Source organism: Harpegnathos saltator, unplaced genomic scaffold (genome assembly GCF_003227715.2).
Source record: "Harpegnathos saltator strain DR-91 unplaced genomic scaffold, Hsal_v8.6 scaffold519, whole genome shotgun sequence".
In the NCBI taxonomy this organism is placed as follows: Eukaryota; Metazoa; Arthropoda; class Insecta; order Hymenoptera; family Formicidae; genus Harpegnathos; species Harpegnathos saltator.
This window is the reverse complement of record NW_020230337.1, coordinates 111,567-132,248: the sequence shown is the minus strand read 5'-3', so window position 1 is coordinate 132,248 and position 20,682 is coordinate 111,567. Positions and strand designations below refer to the sequence as shown.

Sequence of the window (20,682 nt, the reverse complement as noted above, 5' to 3'; positions counted from 1 at the left end):
AACCGCTTACTGAGTGCTAAGTGAGCTCTTGCACCTGATTAGTGTATATTTTTGAATCTAAAAGAATATACCAATCAAATGTAAAAGCTCATTGAGCACTCAGTGAGTTCTTGCATCTGATTGGTGTATATTTTTAAATTTAAAGGAATATACCAATCAGATGCAAGAGCTCACTTAACGCTCAATAAGCAGTGTAGTACTGAATGCACCCTGTGGGTGCGTTCAGCGGAGAAAACCGCTCAGTGAGCGATTAGTGATTATTGGTCCTTACTGTTAGATCCTTACATTCAGACCAATAACGTTGACGAATTACTCAACCGTTGTGTAACCGTTGTGTTTTCTGAACGCAGCTATGTCATTTTGTGTACGATGGCCTTTAATACACACTAATCACACCAATCGATTTCGCCGTCTAATGTATACAAATTTTGCTTTATTTATCGATTTTCACACACGCTGTGTATAAGTACAGTCAAATTTTAGGAGTTAAATTAATTTAATAAAAGAAACAAATTGAAATGGAGGACGATCCCGTGGTAAAAGAGGTTAGTGTTTTAATTTTAATTTTTCTATTCCATGTTATCAATCCAGTTTTAAAGTTTAGGTTATATTATATTGTTTTCTTACACATGTATTCTGTATTTGAATGAAGATTTAATATTCTAAAAAATATACATGGAAATATATTTTCTTTTGTGTGCCAGTGTAGTAATTTATATTCTATATTTGTGGCATATTTATATTTATATATATTTATTTCATCATATATTAGTTTTTTTCTATTTCTTTCATTAGGAATTCATTTTTTGTTTCAATTTTTTTATAGAAGATATCATTTATATTTCTTATTAATGAAAATGATAAATGGAATTAATTTCAGATACCTGTATTCCTATCCAAAACTTTGGGAGATAATCTATTCCTGCTTCAGTATACTACATATCCTATGAAAGATGGCTATGAAATTGCTACAGTCCTAAAGTCTTCTATCAAGCCTGACAACCAAGAAATTCAATTAGAACTTGAAGTTGATATAGATAATAGTAATTATGATAGCAGTAAGGGAGTACAGTTAGCCCTCAATGCCAAAAATGAATCTAAAAAGAATGAAAACATATTTGACAGGTAATTGGAAATTTCCTATTAGTTTATTAAAGAATTACTTCTAATGATTTTATTTACATCTGTTCATACATAAACTTGCAATGAAATGAATTATAAAAAAGAAATCTGTGTGCATCTATATTCAATTTATATTGTTGACATTTTTAATGTTATACTTAAATCTAAGTTTTTATATGTACTTAAACAAGTTATGATAATCACAAGAATATTCCAATATTATCATTGCTCCTCATGTATTTTATTAGTGATCTGTTAGATAAAACTATACTATCTTCAAAGAGAGCCTTAACAGACTGCTCAAATTATGCAATTGGCATCTTTCAAAAGAATGAGCTTCATATCACACCATTAGAAGGATTTGTGGAAATGCAGCCACAATTCCCTTATTTGGAAAAGAGTGACAAACGGGCTAAGGATGAAGCAAAGGCATCAGGAGAAGGTAAAATTTATTCATAGATTTATTTATTTATTTATGAAATTTATTTATAGATTAATAAATAAAAATGGATTAGTAAGTCCATAAACAAATTCATTCATGTAGATGAATGTTGAATCTTTAATGTTTGGCAAATGAACGAAGAAACTCATAAATTAATTTACTAAAATATAGACAGTGATGAGGAAGAAGAGAATGCAGCGCCAGTAAAAGTGACATTTGCTAGGCACAAACCAGATCATATAAAAAAGATTCAAGAACAGTCTTTCCAACATAATTCAAAGAAAAACCAACAAGAGTGCTGCATACGCACGACATATGTAGCAATGCATGAAACACCCGCCCAGGTGAGTATTTACATGATTACTGACACAATATGTTTTATTTTTTAAGTACTACATTTTGAAATACACAAAATGGAATTTTTTATCCTATTACAATCCAAATATGTCACTTTTTTAAATTTTATAGTTAACACAGACGGAGATGTTGTGCCCATCACCCGACGTGACTGTGAACTCCCTAAATTTATCGCCGCAAGAATATCTGGAGTTACTGACAAATGGCTGGCGAAAACCTCAGAATTATCCACAGTCCTTTGAACACGTTAAAACATTGTTATTGCAGGAACAAATCACATCAATCATGAAAGATGGTGAGAAAGGCTAAGATCGAGAATAGATGTAATCAATATGATATATACGCCAATGTTTTTAATATAATAATTCGACTCAATAGAAAATCCTAGCATTCTCTAGCATTCTTTCTTTTTTTGCAGCGAGAATCATGTCTTATAAGAACTTACGTGCAATATTGCCACCGGAACACACTACGACGGATGTGCTTAGTTACTTGCAAAAGACGGCGGTGCTAGTACGGGGTAATTGGGTCGTGAAAAGCGAACTGATTTATCCCAAGGACTTTACCTCTTCAGAAAACGGTATTCCCGGCGAACTCATGTGTAAAGCGCGCGATTATGTAGTGAGTGTTCAATTGAAAACAGGATCAATCTACAAAATGCGATTGCGACTTTGCGAAGTACTTCAGGGAATTCATTAATTTTTTTTCAGCTGTTATGTTTTACGGACCATTCGTATATCAAACGTGACAAAGTGTTGTCCATCGTCAAATTGCCGTTAGCGGAAGTGACGGAGATTTTCGAGAAATTGGCCGTAAAGGACGGCAGTGAAGGATGGAAACTGATTTTATCGCCAGATTGGGAGTTTTGCGACAGGTAATCGCCAGAAAATTATGTAGATTTAGTTGATATCTGCAGAAATAGCTGTGTCACCAAAACTTTTACAAATATATCTGTAAGATTCAACGTCACATGCTCTTCAGCGTTAATTGCAATCATCTGCAGGTATCCTGAACTTGTCGAACGACAGCAGATGTTCTGGGAGGCGACACGGAAATATTTGCGCGAGAGTCATGTGCAACCGCGCCAACGGCGAAAGTCAAATCGGGAGTCCTTGGGTTCAGAAAACGAAGAGAGGAATGTTGGTCGCGGCAGAAAGTCTCACAGGGATTCGTCCCTGTCGGACAATGACGGTGCTACCGAACCTGTTACGAAACCTAAGAAAACTAACCGGTCTAGGAAGAATTCAGAGACCACCAATATATGACCAAGACCAGTGCGTTGAAGTAGAAGGCTTTTTGTTTCGTTGCTGCAGTTGTCATCATCCGCGATGTTGGCACATTGTCGATAAACTTAACACAGAAATCGACTCGTTTACTCGAAGGTATACGTTTATGTTCACATCTGAACAATGATTCAGTATGTCGAGCGTGTAAATACAATATAGTACGCGAATTATATTTATTTGAGTCGTTATGTATAATAATGTAGTACGTGTAAATGCAATGTGTCGCATTGCATTTGTACGTACATGCATTACAACGTCGTACGCATAAATATGGAATCTGTTAGGGCATATCATATACTCGACATATTTGTGTGTAGAACTTTCAATCTCTACAGTTTTATCTGGTTGGCGCTTCGTATATTGTCACTAGTGATTAATCAAGATTTATTTGAGACGTATTACGTGCATGAAGGATGGAAACTGATTTTATCACCTGGTTGGGAATTTTGCGACAGGCAGTTACTAGAAAATTATTATTATTATTAATATATAAATTATAGTAGATTTAGTTTATTGCATCGAGCTGGCAACAACATGATTGAAACGCTTCGTAAATGACTGATCGTTTTCTGTATCTTCAGGATATATGTTATTGCAATTCAAATGATTTAGGAATATACAAATGATGTTTTGAGGCTCATGCTCGTACATCTATGCCTGTCGAGTACATTTACTATTATTATAATAAAAATATGCATCAAAGTATATTTGATTTATCTATCCTCATTCTATTATCAACACAGTAAAATAAGTAGTTTTGAAAGTAAACTGCGTGTTCTCTTGCTAATTTATTAATTGATTTGTTAGTTTCTTCTAAACTCTTATTAAATCAAAGGATGTAAAGATAGAATTTATATATATTGTACATAAATTTTGTCTCAGACAAAACTTTAAATTTGTGAGCGAATTTTGGAGTTTTTAAAAAAATAAGTGTCATAAGGTCAAACGACTGATTTCTTGTGCACACGGAGCAGTCCTTTCTAAGACCTTAAGCCTCGTGCGGTCGAGCGAAACACCGTAAAAACCTCACCGCTGGCGAAAGTGCTCGACTTCACGGCTGGTCGATATTATTAATCAGTAGTAATTGACGATATGAGGCTAGATAGAAAAACTTCCCGCCTCGCATTACTGTTTTGTTGTATTTCGCGAATAATAAATTCCTGGCTTGCAATAAAGGAAAATAATGCAAGACAAAGTGTACTTGTAAATGTGAAACGGAAATAAATATATAAGCAACAAGATAAAAATGATCAAAGATTTAACGTCGAAATACATTTTTTTCGAGAATTTTTGTTACCATATGTATGCATTGCAGTGAATTATCAACAGACGTTCAGTTTGTGCTTTTATTACTCATTTTGCTCATATTACATTTGTATAGCGCTTCTCCCTAACATACCAACGTTTAGGGAATATTCATCATACTTCACTCACATTTTCTGAGTTACTTAAATTGTCGAGCAGCGAGCAACGATTGCTCTGAGATACAAACATGTTCTCTAACATGCGGGGCTCGTGCGCCGGTATTTCTTCGTATCTTAATGGCATGCGTCGTTTACGCAACGCACTTTGTATATGTAAATCGATTTATATGCGGAGAGAAAAAGTTCACGTCGCGTGCTACGCTGGATTTCCGCGTTTTCCAGCAACTCGTTCTCTATTTGAGATCGGATCCTACGTTTTGCTCAAACGCCCATTGCCGTAACGTTATTATCGGTTGTTACGCGATTATTACTTGCATCGATCGAAAGTCGCTTTCTTAGGGTTGTTCGATCCAATGTAGATCAATATAAACCGCGATATTTCGAATTTCGTTTCTTTGCCACTACGTTCCTCCTTTCGCGATCTTTTTACTTTTCGTCCCTGATAATTACGCAATTACACGGCTAAATGCCAGACGGAAGGAAGATCAAGGACGAGCTTGGCTATCGACCGAGACCTCAAAGCCGATTACTTCATTCTTCTCTGCATTGTAACATACTGATATATAATGAACTCTTCTCGGATCAACGATCTCGAGAGCATGTATTTGTGCAATTTGCGTTTTCTGAGGTGCTTTGAGGTATGCAAACGCCGCGTTGTAAAACGTAGAATGTTGTTATATGAAGGATAGGTGTTGAACAAGACCGTTATTTAATTACAGACCGTACACAATTAGATAGAAAATTCTCATACATTTCTCAAACTTGAAAAGTCAGGTATCTTACGTGCTATGCGAATGATAAATTCGAAGTCGCACGTTTTATATCTCGGAAACGTGTGAATCTCGAATCAATCGCGGTCCAAAGAATCTTGAAAATTTTTCGGTCGGTGGTCCAATCTCCCACCTTTCCTCCCTGCCAGTTTTCCAGCTGAGTTTCCGCCTAACAAGGGCGTAACACAAGTTGAAGGAACTTTCTCCGTCAGGCCCAAACGCTCGGTGAAAGTGTTTCTTGCACGCGTCTCCGCGTGCAATGGAGTCCGAATGTCCGCTTCGCTATCGGGATCGTTCCTCAAGCGGAATGATAATATCGACTATTTCGTGGAAACGTTATTGGCCGTTACTTACTTTGTAGATCATTGCTTCGTATTTTATAATTGCTTTAAGGGAAAGATTTATACGATCACTCTCCGTCGTCTTATTTAGTCCTGAAATATTCGAAAAAAAAGTGAAGACAGAAATTTTATGTTGCACATATGTTTATAAAACTATATACCCTGTTGTCATATCAATATTAAATGTATACTTACTAAAATTATAAAGACATGTACAGAACTTTGTTTCTCGAAATAAAGAATGTTCAAATCGTTAGAGATGAAAAGTAGACTTGAACGATGCAAAATTTCACAACTGTGGGTCAAACGATTTGAATCGATCTTCAAAGTGATTTAAATTGATATTCTCAACTGTAAGATGAGTGAAAACAGGGAAAATCGAGATAATACTCTCCTTTCAATAGGATAATTAGTGTCGTCGATATCATCGGAATAAATTGAACAAAGCGTGTCAGTGGTGAGTTTCTCCGTGGGTGGAGAAGTGCAACTTTCGATCTCTTTTCGCCATCGAATTCAACGCACTGCTTGGCGTCCGATTTATTGAAATTTTATGGAAGCGGATCGTACTTTCTTTCGTCGTGCACGGCGGCGAAGGTCGCTCTTTTCACCGACAAATGAGAGTGCTGTGACGAATAGCAGATACGTATGACGGAATCGTTGCACGTAATAGCGAGTTGCTTCGATAAATAATTGATCTTGATATTTACATGTACGTAACGGTACCAGCAGACTTATAGCATCATTTATGTCAATAAATGTATTTAATAACATATTTTATTCGATTCATTTTACGACTGTATTGGGTATTAATTTATGTCATCAAACTCGACTTTCCTAACGGTACATCATTAAATAAAATTTTTGCACTATAAGATCTACGAATGTATCTAATAATGTCATATTATTCTAACATTATTAAAGAAACATATCGTTGAATATCTATCGAAGATCTTTGACGCTACTTTTTTTCCGGGTGAAATATTGTTATGAATTTTTATGTAACCACCTTATACTTCCTGTGCGCGATTACAATAGTGAAATTCTTGGCACCTTTACGGAAAATCCGAGATAAATCCGCATGAAACAAACGAAACAAAGAAATATTACATTACAGCATTTTACACACGAGGAAGTAGACCTGCCGAACAGTGAGAAAGTCACGTCGCACGACCAGCATACGAAGTTTTAATCAAAATGTAACGCTTGAATAAAGAAGGTATGTCGAGCGCAAGTGACACGTGGCAAGCAAAAAAAAAATAAATCAGTTTATATAATAAACACGAAAATCTCTCTCTCTCTCTCTCTCTCTTTCTCTCTCTCTCTCACTCTTTCTCTCTCTCTAGTTGTTTTTAGCCACAAGAAAATGCAAGATCTTGCTGTAGGGTAATTTAAGAAATTCGTAAAATTTCCGACTTTGTGTCAATGTTTCTTTAATGAAAATATCAAGGAAACTCCTCAAGGAGAGTCCAGTCATGAACAGTTAAACATAAATAACTTTTCAATTTTTCAAAAAACTTTTGATTTTTAAAAGAAAAATATATTGAAAGAGCTTTTCGTTTTCCTAATTTCGATTGTGATTTCTATCTTAACTTAATATTTTTAATTGGTATTTAATTATTCATTAATTTAATCCTGAGAACTGTAAAAAGTACTTCGGTGGAAGAGAAAAAATTATAGTAGAAAGATTGTCAACAATAAGTCTTATAACGTAGATAACTTATTAGCACGCAATGATCGTACCTCTCTCTCCTACTGAATATTTCTTATTTGTGTTATGAGAGAGGGTGTACTTAAGTACCAAGTGCCAAACTAGTTATGTCATTGTCCAAGTATTCTGATATCAGGAGGTGATTATCTCTGATTGTTATTTCCGACTAATTGTCGATTCGATTTACGATCTTGTTGGAATTTTCTTCATGCTTGAACGCACAATTATTACATCAACTGATCCCGTAACATCTGTCTAGTAATCATTTTTAGTTTTTCACACTTTATACGCTTTTAGACATGTTCCTCACGCACGAAGATATCACGCAAGATGGTGTAGTGCGACCTAGTGGAAGATTGCGACCTTTATAAAATATCGAAGACGTCAATCAAGAGGAAACTATAAACAGAAGAATACAGTAAATAGAAAAATACAATTGATAAGTTATTCAGGGATATCTCTAAATCCCTCCTTCCACTTCCGTAGACTGTTTTTATAAATTTTTCTTTTGCAAGTATTCCGAGAGCAAGGAATCGAGGCACTTTCAAAATAGGGAAGTGAATTCCATCGTTGAACATTTCATAAACGCAGAAAGAAAAGAAGGATTACAGAGCGAGGTTTCGCCGTTTTTAATAAAGATGACTTTTTTGTTGGTAGTTTGCTTCCAGGAAATGAAAGAAAGATGTTGAAACAATGTTTCAATGTTTTAGAATAAAGCGATAAACCTCATTGAAACATAATTGTTCAATGAATCCAATTCTCGAGATTTATAATTTTGCACGATACGTTTTATATAATTTCATTTGATCCTTTTTTAATTTTTATATATATCTCACCCAATATAAGTCCATTTGTTTCAATGTGCAAAATTGATATATATGCCGGATGTCCTTTAAGAAGTTCCATATTATCAAGTACCCAACAATTATGTTGGGGAGGAGAAGGCGTATCCCAGAATAATAAACTCTTCTATCTATCCATGTGAAATCTGATGGTTGAATAGTGGAAAGTGCGTGATTCGCTTTCTGCCAACAGATCTGCTGGCTGATCTTCCGGAATATGATCGACAGATCGAATTAATTACTCTTCACGCTACATTATACATTCCGTCCATTCGCGTTTTACCTTTAATCGGCGTGATCTTCGAGAGATTCATCAAAGTACATCCTGCTTCCTCGGCAATTGCGACCTACAATTACACCTTCCGGAATAATGGAGCGAAATTTTCAATTTTGCCAATCTCGCCGTCTGATATTTGCTGACGTCCTTGTTACAATTTTTTTTTTAAACTTGAGCATGTAAAAGAATAATCTTAATCGTGAGATTTTCATTATTCCCACCATTTTCAGTACTATGTATTCATGACATAACGAGAAGGCAATTCATTTTGTATGGCGTCCATCTTAAATATTAGGCTGAGCTTTTATATATCCTGTCATTAATATCAGTGCATTTTATATCGTATGTATTCCTCTTGTATTATCGTTTACATCTGGAGTCAAACAGTGTCTGAAATTGAGTATCAAAATCAGCAATTCCAAGTCAACTTAAACACGTTCGTGTTAATATTTGAATCTCATCTGATCTTTTTATCGAGTTTCTTCTTCCGAATATGCTTCGCCCCAAGGGTTTTCAAACAGGTGCATCCTGCAGAAGGAGCGCGCAACGGTGCAGTTGCAAGGAGGTCTCCCACTACCTTGAGGAGGACCGAATCCATTTCATCTGGTGGAGGCAACTTTCAGCGGAACACGCTATATAAGAGAGTGACATGTCGGCCGGCCAAGATAAAGCACGCGCGTGTTGTCATCGATCCCCTACGGTGTTTTGCTCGTCCTATCGATCATCCCGCTACCTTCGTCACTGACAGGTAAGTGGGCCTTAAAACAGCAATCAGTGAGAGACTTGTACGTCAGTGAAGTGCTCCCTGAAGGACCAAAGGACCTTCCACGTCCTACTGTCGTCGTCGCATTGTGCCTGATCGACCATTGTTTGTTCTGAACAGAGATTTGGAGATTTGTTAGCAATAAATCGTGTTTATAATCTCGCGCACTATTGTGTTCTGATTGATCTCTCAATTAATTATAATCCTTCAGGTGGTACTCTGATAGATTGTTTCGATGAAACAAGATATCGTTAACGTGCACATACATGGAAATAAATTTAGCAGCTTCCGAGTGCATATTATATTTATTCAGGCAGATACACGCATTTGTATATGTATGTATATATGTATGTATGTATAAAATGTGAGAATATATATATATCGTAATTAGACTTTAACATGATAAAATCCAAGTTTGTCACATAGCAATTAAAACAAGAAGCTAGAGAATAAAGATAATATATTTTTGGTATACTCTTACTCTCTTCGCTGTTTATCACTTATCCCGTCATTATACTCGTCGCTTTGTGTCTTGTTGGAATATTCTAGTTTAATATTCCAAAGAGAAATCTACAACTTTTCTTTCAAACTTCTTCTTTACTTTCTCTTCTAGAAAGTTTCAGAATTAAAACCAAATGTTTTCAGGTTCTGAAACAAAATATTAAGTTACTTCATTAGTATTATCTTTGGATCAATCCACTTTTACCGCCTCAGGAACATTTCCAACAATCCGTGTCCGCCTTTTTCTTTTCTGGAATGACTGAAATTTAACGCTCGACTAGAGCATTATAAGAATGCGACCAGTATTCTCGGGTTAATGACTGTACTATCGAGATTTATGCGGTACGATTTAAATGATCGACTTCCTTCTCTCTCGCAATTCTACAAGCTCACGAATGTATTCGCGGGGCGCCAACCGGTTCTCGCCGGCTGCTTGCTAGGCACGTGTCATAATTCCTGTTCCACCGTGCGTGACCGAGTTAATTTCATAAAGCTCTCGAGACTGACGGCGCTCCCCACCCTTTATTTGCAGGCCTTTGGCACAAAACAATGTTACTACCGGAGAGAAAGTACTTCTGTAACTTGCCGTTGCACCAGTTTGAATTTTTCTCTTCGTATTTACGTTTTTCGCACGCATGTCGATCAGCTTGATTAAAATATCGCGGAGAGAACCTATTTATATATGATAGTTTCACGTTGAGCGTACAGAGTGTAAGGAACCGTATCTCACACAGCGTACCAAGAGCGTGATTTCGTTTTTTCAAGATAAAGAACTCGCTGAAGCAGCGGCGGCCGCGATTTGTTTAAATTGCCACATTCACCCTACAAAGTTGATAACCTTGATGCACAATATACAATAGCCATTCCTTTTTATAACTTTTTTTGTTCAGTCAGCCTCAACGAGAGACCGTATTTCATAGAATGCCTTTTTCTATAATTGGTGACTTCGTACGAAGCATGAAAAGTTTCACAGATAAACTCAATGCACGTCGAAACAATTGCATGCTTTTTCTGAGACCACCCTGTTGCAGAATCAATCGAGATCTGTTAATAGCGACGCGAAAATGCCAGAAGTCGCAATGACCAGCGTGTCGTGTCTCGCATGCCCGGAATTCTGCAAAAATGTCGCTCGATGGCGGCTGCTCCAGTTTTCCTTTAGCTGACCGGTCGACTCGCGCGAGTTATGCGTGTTATACTATACAACTGCCTCTGCTAGTCGCCAGACAACTATCTCTTTATTCATTATGCAATATTGCTTTCTTTTCGCGGCAGGCGGAAAGCTGGCTACCGCGAAGAGAACGCCCTTTTCATATACGTAACGGTCATTTCAATAAATAGATGATTATGTATAATGTAAAAGATATAACTAATTACATACATACTTTCCAAACCAATTCCACTTTCTGTGTATAATATCTTTTTTTCTGTATACGCTATCTGGACTGTAAATATCGACATTTACCACACTTTCCACTCCTTTCTTTCATGTTGTGCTATCCTCTACTGTGAATCTGAAATTGTTTCTGCTGCTATAACCGCAGCAAAAAGAGACCGTTAATATTATTGTAACTAAAAAAAAGAACGACGAGTCAAGAATGTCTTATTGATTCTACTAATTATTAAACTTTAGCAGTTTTTTTTTAAACTTGCAACTGCATCTTTAACTCTAAACGATACCTTGCAGTTTCGATCGTTCTGCTTCCATAAGAGTGACTTTTTTTTCTCCATCGAAGATGCGATGCGACGACGTTATCGTGTAAGTCAATTTTGCTACGAAACGAAAGCTCTTTGAGAATAGTGATCATTTGAACGATCTTATTGAAAGAGAAAGTTTCTGCAATTTTCCTGACAGCGAAATCGGAGAAACCGATCGATAAACGGAGTAAAAACGATTATTTAGAATCGATTCGTCGCTACGATCATAGGGTTTTCGCGCGATCCCTCAAGGAGAACCGGAGCGCGTTCTTTTACCTAAAATTATATATATATTTGCAAAAATTGCAATAATATACACACAATACTGCAGAAACCTGACGCGACGCAAAGATCATCAATACATTTAATGTATTCATAAAGAATTCATCTTTGTGATTAAACGTGAGAGTGCTGAGTGCTAATTGTTACGCGATTGAGATGTGTTGAATTAGCATAACCTATATCATACTTTTTAAGGGAGAGAAAGAGACAAAGAGGGACGATGAATAAAATATTTTGACGAAAAAAATTGAAAAAATAATTGCGTAATTCGTAAGAAGTGACCATGGCCTTGGTGGGTGATGTAAAAGATATTCACATTACCGTTTCATAACCTTTGCATCGCTTCGATCATTGTGTGTCGTTTATAGAGACACTGACTGAACCTTACAACACGGTTATTACGTCCTATATATACCGTCGAATCCGATACACGTCATTTTTCCATGCGACCTCTCACTTTCACTCTGATCGGATTAATCGCCGCCGGGGAACTTCAACCGACAAAACTGGCTGCGAGCGGACAGGACGTTCGTTAAACGCGACACTTTCCCGCCTCGCGTTGCGATTATCGATTGGCCAATAAGCGCGCCATTTTTATGCAACATTAGCACGAATTTCCGGATATATCGGTATACGGCTTTCCTGCTCGATGTCGATCGAGCATCGACGAAACGTTCGAGCGAACGTCATGCCGGAGATTGTTTCCTAAATTTAATCTCCAGTTGCAGCTAACACGCGCATACTTTTGCAACTTAATTATCTCAATTCGTTCCTCTCCACGTATAATCGACGATGTCTCTCGCGTGAAGTTATCTACAAATCGCGCGTAGAGACACGCGTGCAGCATGCAGTCGAGTTCTCGGATCTCGAGGAAAAATGGCGTTACGCAAGGCGCGTTATTACGTGGAAAATAGTGAGTTACCTATGACCTATGTTTTACTTACGTAACTCATCGCTCATTGCCCTTTCGGTGTGTTTAGCGATTCTACTCCCCTTTCACGTGGAGGATCATTGTTTGATTGACAATGACGTCCCGTCTCGACGACGTAATTCGCGCAGCTTCCGTGTGCATGCGTTCGCTTGTCATCGTTCTCTACTTCACATAATTTTTGCCAAAAGGATACGACTGCGATAACGACAATTGCATCGATAAATATTATATTCGTCCGTCGATTATTTTCATATTACTCCCTGATAGTACAGATGTCTTGAGTACGTCCTGGGGATGTTTCTTCATCCTCAGGGACGTTCTTAGGACGTCCCCAGGAGAACATGTGCTATCAGGGCTCGCACCTGTCGAATAATCGAAATCGTTTCGAAACCGATGAGAAAATCCGATCTCTCACCTGGACTCGCATTTCACGTCCACTCGCGCGTCCACTTCGGAAAGATGAAATAAATCATCCGAAAGTGACGACGGTGACGGCGAAAAGAGATTCGCCAAACGGTCCGCGGTTTGAATATCGCTGGTCAAGTTTGAATGAGATCTCGAGAATCGATCTCACTCGCGCCGTCGGAGAGCAGGTGCGAGGAAAGCGTGTTACTTTCTAAGTGCGTAAAACTCGGACGGCGGTTTCACGTTCGGCTAAGGCCATTTCGGTCGTGACGGACAATGACGCGCTTCACGAGCTCGAGTGCTTTCCATAATAATTGTCGAACGGTCATGTGGTACATAAGTACGCACTTGGAAAGCCAGTTTCTAATTGCCCGAGTCGTGACAATATGGCGTGATAAATGAATGTCCGAGATACTTACATTTATTGATGATATTTCACACTGACGAAATTCGAAACATCGTTTTCGAAACACCGAGGAAACACCTTGGACCTCTCCTGGACTCGGACTTTTAACAAGTAGCGAATTGAAATTGAATGCCACATCCTGGCGCTGTTGCAGCAATAGAAAAAAAAAATTCTTCGCTGAGAGATCGTATCTGCGTATTGCCGCACTTTCTCGTAAATCAGCATCCATTAAATTCTTACGCACGCACGTGCTCACGCATGCACGTGAGGGGAAAGTGCCCTTGGTGCTGTCGATATCCTCGAAACGCGGTCGTTCCCATCAACGTGGAAAGTCGTCTACGAAATCGAAAGCGCACGATGACACCGTCGTTTAATTCGAATTTGAAATCAAAAGCAATGAATCTTCTTGATGAATCAAACATGCGTATCAATATATATGCATGTTCGATTTGTCCCGGTGATCTAAATCTCACAGATCTTTTCTCATGTTTAACAGGATGTATTGGATGTTTCTGGGGTTCTTGAGTTCCGCCGTCGCGGCGCAGAGTTCTTACGACTTAGAAACCAGAGCAGTTTCATTCCCGGGGAAGCCGAGCAGCCTGGGGCCGCTTTACTCGGCCGGCTTGAGCTCAGCCCAAGGATTTCGCGATAACAGTTACGAGGACAATGCAGTGACGCCCACGCCTTCACCGACGCCAATCTACAGGAGTGCCAATCAGCAACCGGTGAGTGCATTTTGACTTTCCGCATTCACATGCATTTTTCAATTTACTCTGCAAAGACCATCCAATATGGTAAAAAATTGAAGATCAATTTCTCCGAGTAATCTAACTTTATAAATTCATATTTATTTGTCTGTTTACCTGAGACATTTGTTACATAACACAGTTATATCGCAAACCAACGGTATCACCGATCGACACTCGCGATTATCCGCAAGCAATTCGCGTTGGTTCTAACCAACGCGTTCCTCCTCGAGGAGGACCCACCCAAGAGGAGCTCGAAGAGGAAAAAGAGGAACCCGATCGCCTCACCTTGCTTCTACCCCAGAGTAGATTTGACTGCGTCAACAAACAGACCGGCTATTACGCTGATGAGGATCTCAACTGCGAGGTTTTCCATTACTGCCAGGACAATGCTAAGCACTCTTGGATCTGTCCCGAAGGTTTCACCTTCCATCAGGTCTGTGAAAGGAAAGATTACTGTAATAATTATAGCCCACACAATTCTCAAGCGCAATTTCATTTAAAATGAAGAATGAACTGAGGTGCCTTTTACGTCGCTAGGTACATCTGATCTGTATGCCACCCAGCGGTGACATCAGCTGCAAGAAGAGTTCGCAGTATCATTTCGTCAACGAGTACTTGTACAAGCCGCTGAACCTGCAGGAGGCTGAGACCAAGCCCAACGTCACCCTGAGGTACAGCGAGAGGTATTACCCTGCTGACATCCATTCAGACGAAAGGGAAGTTGGCGATTATCAGATCACTCCCACCCCAGCTCCAGTGCGTCGTCCTGCTCCACAGGTATGTGATATTTAATAATAAACGTCTGAAATTTAGAAATGGCACGATTTTAGAATTACGATAAAACTTTTACGAGATTACGCAATTTTGTATCTTGAAATTTAAGTGTGATTTTTGTCTAATGATTCTTCTTAGTCAACCATACACATTGACACCTTAACAATTAGGTCTTGTATAGGTCCTTGTGAGCCCACAGCCCTCGAGTTTGAATAGTATCCCCACATCAGCCCGTCCGCAGCCCACGGGACTTCCGCAGTATCAGCTCCCGCTAAATCAGGTATTCCGCAGTCCCGAAGAAGTCAACATCCCTCTTCAATACAGACGGCCGCAACCGCAACAGCATCAAGCTATTAGACGATTTCCTCAAGTCCGGCCGGACGAGGAGGACTACGAGTAGATTCTTAGATCTTGCAATTTTTTAGTTTGCTCGAATTCTTCCATTCCTCAAATAGCTTCCATAAATTATCGATGTTTCTCAATACATACATATTTATGAAGTGCCTTTCTTGCAAAACCATTCAAAAGTACTGGAATTCGAGTTTTTAGATCATTGCTTTTCTTATTTTTAGATTACTCGCGAATATTTATATCGTTATACTCTTAGCAATGTACAAAAAGAAGAACAAAATAGCCAGAGAAATTGCATGAAATGTAGACAACTTTGTGGGCAGTGTGAACTTATTTAAAAGTATTATTAATATTCATTCGCATATATGCGTGGGTTGCAATTCGTCTTTATCGAAATTTCTCTATCCGACACAAAATTATTCCCCGCAGGATTCTCTTCAGCGATATTCATATTCGATAAGATTAATTAGCATTAAGAGAGAGACGATAAGTCTCATCAAATTCTTTTGTCGAATTAGTTAACGTTATAATGTAAGACTAATGCGAAGATAATTTAATTTGTGGCGCAATTATTGTATGAAGATAACTTAATTGTTGTAAATAAAAAAATAATAATTAAATGGTATACTAAGTTCGCCTGTATTCACAATGAAACTTTAGGAAACCCACGTAGATCTCAATTAGAAGAAAGTTAATTACTCAGTCTCTTCTATAAATGTTAATTAACTTAGGAAGGATACAGCAATACGGCAAGGAAGTGTGGCGGATCTTTTTACGTGAAGATTTAACTAAAAGCACGGCAATTTAATAAGATATGTTATAATTATACACAATTATCATATGCAACAGTTTAGTTCTCGCACCTCTCGTATATCACACTATGGCAGATTAGAAAGATTCTCTCGCCTGCCGAATAAGAGGCACTGTCGTCTTTATCGTTAAGGCCGAGCGAACGAAATTTCTTTCAAACTTAAACACATGCATACATACACAGTGAACACATCTGTTAAGTATAATGGTAGTATCACATATCGAAAACAAACGGGACATCAGTGACGGCATGGCTTCAGTGTCTCCGCGGTTCTGCGTCTCCAATGTACGTCGCTCTGCTTCCTCTTGCTGCTATTCTGAAAATCTTTTGGCAGTGTTGCACAGTGTGTCGCCGTTCCGCCGAAATTGCCACTCGCTGAGCTGTTGCACCCATCCGCTACCAATTGTTGAACAGTATGCTTTTTGATAGTGGACACACAATTGGACTGTTCGTCTCTAGGAGAAGTGGCATCCAAACGCTCTGTAGACACAGAAGTTTCATCACCTCGCCCAGTACTTTCATCCACCTTCTTCGTTTTGCCTTCATCTCGATGGCATTTATCCTCGCGGATGCTAGTTGCGGGCTCTTCCTGACTTGTCGTTGTCTTCGGGAGAGACGACTGAATTGACGAAGATATTGTCGCAATGGCATTAGAGTTGTCTCGCGATTCGAGCTCGTTATCGTTGTCGTTATTGGGATAGGAATTGACTTTGGAATTTCTATCTTTCAGATAGTTGTGCACGAAGTAGTTATGACTGTTGGCACTTTGCGGATACAGTTTCTCCTCGATGCGACAATTGAGCACCGCCGCCTCGGCGATGGGAATCGGCTCCATGTATGTGAACATTTTCTTGCAGGCCCGTTCTTCCAGCCGCCTGGTGCTGATGGGCCCATTGATCACTGATACCGCGTTGCTCACCTCAGCCGTAGTTCTTATCACGGGCGTGATGTTGCCCATGGGATCTAAACGCGAGTTGATCTGATGTGAATTTGCAGTTGAGTTTGCGACTACCTTCCCAGGGCTCTTTGGCTGTGTTTTTCTCGACTTTTGCTTTTGCCGAGGTTGCTGGTTTCTGCTCTTCGTCGAGCAGTTTCGGTCCGCCTTAACAACGGCCGGAGGCACTTTATTATTCACTTCGCCGCAGCTAAAGTCTTCTGAATGGTGATGTCTTACATGTCGATTTAGATTGTCTTTTCGCCTGAATTGCGTTTGACAGTATTCACATGAGAACGGCTTCTCATCTGGAAAGAACGAGTTGGTCGATATTCGGAGTGATTCTCATTGTACAAAAATTGCAATGATATTCTTCATGCAAGTTCGAGAATATAATGTACCCTGGAAATAATATCTCAAACGAAACGTACCTGAATGCACGACCAGATGTCGTCTAAGCTCGCTCTTCGACAAAAAGACTCGGTTACAATGGGCGCAGGAGAATGGCCTTTCTTTCCCATGAGTACGTTTGTGCCGAATCAACATGGATTTGTCTTTAAAACTCTTGCCGCACTGGTCGCACGTGTGTGGTCGTTCGCCTACGATAACGTACGATCTTGCAGGTCAATCGCTTGTTGTTTGGTGGGGTTTCTTTAGAAAAATTTTGAGTAACCGTTTTTAATACTTACTCGTATGTGTTCGCATATGACGTTTCAAATTGGTTAATATACAGAAAGGCTTGTCGCAGAACTTGCACGTATATGTAGTTGTCGCATTGTGTTCGTTTAAGTGATTTTTTAAATCATCCCGCTTACTGTACCGTTTGTTACATATGGAACATAAGAACTGCTTCTCCTCTGGAATAGACAGCAACACAGTTACAGTAAATATTACATATTTTGGAATTAAAAATTTTTCAATTTGTAATTAATATAGTGATATCTTATCTTGAAATACACTCACTACTGTGGGATAACATATGCCTATTAAGTTTATTCCGTTGAGGGAAAGCTTTTTCGCAAAGAGTGCATTTGTGCGGCCTGTGTCCACTATGAACCCTCTCATGGTATTCAAAGTGAGAACGTTTGACGAAGCTTCTATCACACAAGGTACACTGATAGGGTCTGATACCTGTCACACAGGCATCATGATAGCACTTGCCCTTTTTGTTGCGGAAAATTTTACCACATACATTGCATTGATACTTCTCTGGATTGCTAGATACTATCATTATATGGCTGCGATCACGACGTTTGGTATTCTTGCTCTTCTCTGTTTTCTCATCGAGTCTTGGTTCTGCTTGGGTATCCTGAGAAAATAGAAATAAATATCATTAACAAGCATAAAAATAGGACATTTATAAGAGTTTTTTATCAATCGAATATAATAATATATTACACAATATATGATAAACATACATAATAATAATATACATGATAAATATTATATAGATATTAATATTCTCTTACCTGTGGATTCTCTAAATTTGCCAAATCGTTTTGATTGCTTCCATTTCTCAAATGAGCTTCTATATTTAGTACCATATTACTGGGTTCTACCTTTGGAATGTACAATTTATCAGAATCATTATTATCAATTGCATCATTTGTAACAGATTCATAAGCTCTTTTGTTATTGCTAAAAGAGACATCTTTATGGTGAAAACTTGGAAGTCTGTGTTCAATAGAAGTTGGATTGTAATTGTGGTGTTCTTTGGACTTGGTATTTTTATTAATAACCAACTCCAATGGTAATATATTTTCTTCATTATTTGCTTTGTTTGTATCATCTGGATCATTACTTGTGGAGCATGCTTCTCCTGTGTAAAATTAAAATTGTGATATATATAATATAATACAATATTTCAATATATATATATATATAGAGTTATATTACAAGTTTATACATAAGTCAATACATAAAATATCAGAAATCTTCATTATATTTTTTATCTAATATAAATAAAAATCTAGAAAGTTATTTACTATAGTCTTGAATATCCTGAGTGCAGCATACAGCTTGGCATGTTTTGCATCCATGTTCCTCATACAATAAGCACATTCGGCACTTAGTATGGCCACAGCTATCCTTCACAAGCCTTGAGTAAGATGCATTTGTTAGTTGCCCACAGTTTGGACACTCCTGACTCATTATAATACATTTCTTTTGAGTTCCTTGCAAAATATCATGCTCTGTTGTCATCATTTCTTCCCATTAACTCCCTCTAAACAAAAGTATAAGATAATCAAAAAATGATTATAATTTCTTGTTCTCATATTTGATAAAAAGTTATATAAAATATCAACTATTTTATAAAATAATTAATTCTAATCTCATCTTATTACCTTTAAGCGCAATTGACTTATGTGAGAAAAAAACACATAATCCCATTTTGAAAAACAAGGGTGGCTTTCATATTCTGAACACAATGCTGCCACGAGCAAAATATTATACTGACTATAAGACATCATCCTAGAAATCATACAACTTGTGTAATAATTTTGTATGTACATTTAAAGATTACTTGAGATGATAATCTTGAACGATTAATAAACATTACGTGCAATCTCAAATAAATGGACAAACAAGCACCATTTTACCTCATATATTAAATTGGAACTTAGACTATCCCATTATCGATATTTATTAGCGATTTATCGATATTAATATATTCTTATTTGCATTGTTACATCCTTGTTTGCGATTAGCCATATTAAACTTTAATCGTTAACCATTTTTATTCGTTTCTTCATGAATAATCATTATACATATATAAGTATGTACGCATGATGCAGTTATCTTTTAAAGAAGTAACTTCAGTAAATGCATTTAGTAAATGTCGAGGCATTTATAATGGATAATATAAATTTATTCTTTGCGATCCAACAGGCACAGTAAAATAACAACTTTAACAGAGTTATACAATTAGAGGCCCACAGAAGCCAAAAGCAAACCCTGTCCTATCCTGAGGAGGGAAATGAAGAACTCTGATTGGTTGATTCTTTTATGCGTTGTGTATTATGCGTTATGCAGAAGTCTGTGCTCTTGCCCTATGTCTATGGAGCAGAGCACGAGCAGCCATAGAATATATTAATATAGGTGGGAATATGTTCTGCTCTCTTGGATCCAGATCTTACTAGATCTGAACTCACTATCGTAAACACCCATTATCTTATCGGTGTCAAATCTGAAAGTTGATAATTTGTGGTTTGAATCTTGGCTGTTTAAATTTGCAACCCGATATTTCATGGTTTGAGTCCTGGCTATTTAAATCTGCAAGCTGGTTAATAGTGATTCGAGTCTTGGCTAAGCAAATCTGTAAGCCGATAATTTGTGGTTTGAATCTTGATTGTTTAAATTTGCAAGCCGATGTTTCATGGTTTAAGTCCTTGCTATTTAAATCTGCAAGCCGGTAAATAGTGATTCGAGTTTTGGCTAAGCAAATCTGCAAACCGATAATTAAATTCAATAAAATAAACATATTAGCCGAGACTCAAACCACTGATTGCTA

The 20,682-nt window shown here is 37.8% G+C and overlaps 3 protein-coding genes and 1 long non-coding RNA gene across 7 annotated transcripts; 2 read left to right on the top strand and 2 right to left on the bottom strand.

The window, feature by feature from the left end:
- The first annotated feature begins 326 nt into the window (after positions 1-326).
- Positions 327-3,276, top strand: Polr3E (RNA polymerase III subunit E). Its single transcript, XM_011144996.3, has 8 exons — positions 327-545; positions 881-1,125; positions 1,371-1,564; positions 1,736-1,908; positions 2,033-2,216; positions 2,340-2,542; positions 2,632-2,795; positions 2,925-3,276. The coding sequence occupies exons 1-8, from the start codon at positions 519-521 to the stop codon at positions 3,184-3,186; spliced, it is 1,452 nt and encodes a 483-aa protein (XP_011143298.1). The 5' UTR covers positions 327-518; the 3' UTR covers positions 3,187-3,276.
- A 5,841-nt stretch (positions 3,277-9,117) lies between these two features.
- LOC105185469 (uncharacterized) lies at positions 9,118-16,026 on the top strand. The gene is made up of 5 exons (XM_011144997.3): positions 9,118-9,317; positions 14,049-14,277; positions 14,441-14,734; positions 14,839-15,078; positions 15,257-16,026. Exons 2-5 carry the CDS (start codon positions 14,050-14,052, stop codon positions 15,473-15,475), a joined length of 981 nt encoding a protein of 326 aa, XP_011143299.1. The 5' UTR covers positions 9,118-9,317; position 14,049; the 3' UTR covers positions 15,476-16,026.
- On the bottom strand, positions 9,326-14,040 carry LOC109504040 (uncharacterized). Of its 4 annotated transcripts, XR_003113577.1 has the most exons (5): positions 12,199-14,040; positions 11,511-11,804; positions 11,216-11,362; positions 9,814-9,980; positions 9,326-9,444 (listed from the first exon to the last, which is right to left on the bottom strand). It is a non-coding gene; the product is annotated as an uncharacterized LOC109504040 (long non-coding RNA). The 4 variants fall into 4 exon arrangements; XR_003113578.1 differs by having other exon boundaries at positions 9,814-11,362; positions 11,511-11,603; positions 12,132-14,040; XR_003113579.1 differs by having other exon boundaries at positions 9,814-11,362; positions 12,189-14,040.
- A 183-nt stretch (positions 16,027-16,209) lies between the features above and the next one.
- Positions 16,210-20,147, bottom strand: LOC105185470 (zinc finger protein 888). Its single transcript, XM_011144998.3, has 8 exons — positions 19,772-20,147; positions 19,517-19,643; positions 19,157-19,395; positions 18,641-18,990; positions 18,135-18,480; positions 17,861-18,028; positions 17,603-17,770; positions 16,210-17,479 (listed from the first exon to the last, which is right to left on the bottom strand). The coding sequence occupies exons 3-8, from the start codon at positions 19,374-19,376 to the stop codon at positions 16,476-16,478; spliced, it is 2,256 nt and encodes a 751-aa protein (XP_011143300.1). The 5' UTR covers positions 19,377-19,395; positions 19,517-19,643; positions 19,772-20,147; the 3' UTR covers positions 16,210-16,475.
- Between the last annotated feature and the right edge of the window lie 535 nt (positions 20,148-20,682).

Coding starts and splice junctions, on each gene's coding strand:
- Polr3E (XM_011144996.3), top strand. CDS start 519: ATGGAGGACGATCCCGTGGTAAAAGAG. Junction 546..880: donor ACGATCCCGTGGTAAAAGAG/GTTAGTGTTTTA, acceptor AATTAATTTCAG/ATACCTGTATTCCTATCCAA. Junction 1,126..1,370: donor AATGAAAACATATTTGACAG/GTAATTGGAAAT, acceptor GTATTTTATTAG/TGATCTGTTAGATAAAACTA.
- LOC105185469 (XM_011144997.3), top strand. CDS start 14,050: ATGTATTGGATGTTTCTGGGGTTCTTGAGTTCCGCCGTCGCGGCGCAG. Junction 14,735..14,838: donor AAGGTTTCACCTTCCATCAG/GTCTGTGAAAGG, acceptor TTACGTCGCTAG/GTACATCTGATCTGTATGCC. Junction 15,079..15,256: donor TGCGTCGTCCTGCTCCACAG/GTATGTGATATT, acceptor GGTCTTGTATAG/GTCCTTGTGAGCCCACAGCC.
- LOC105185470 (XM_011144998.3), bottom strand. CDS start 19,376: ATGATGACAACAGAGCATGATATTTTGCAAGGAACTCAAAAGAAATGT. Junction 18,481..18,640: donor CAAATTTAGAGAATCCACAG/GTAAGAGAATAT, acceptor CTATTTTCTCAG/GATACCCAAGCAGAACCAAG. Junction 17,480..17,602: donor ACATCTGGTCGTGCATTCAG/GTACGTTTCGTT, acceptor CGTTCTTTCCAG/ATGAGAAGCCGTTCTCATGT.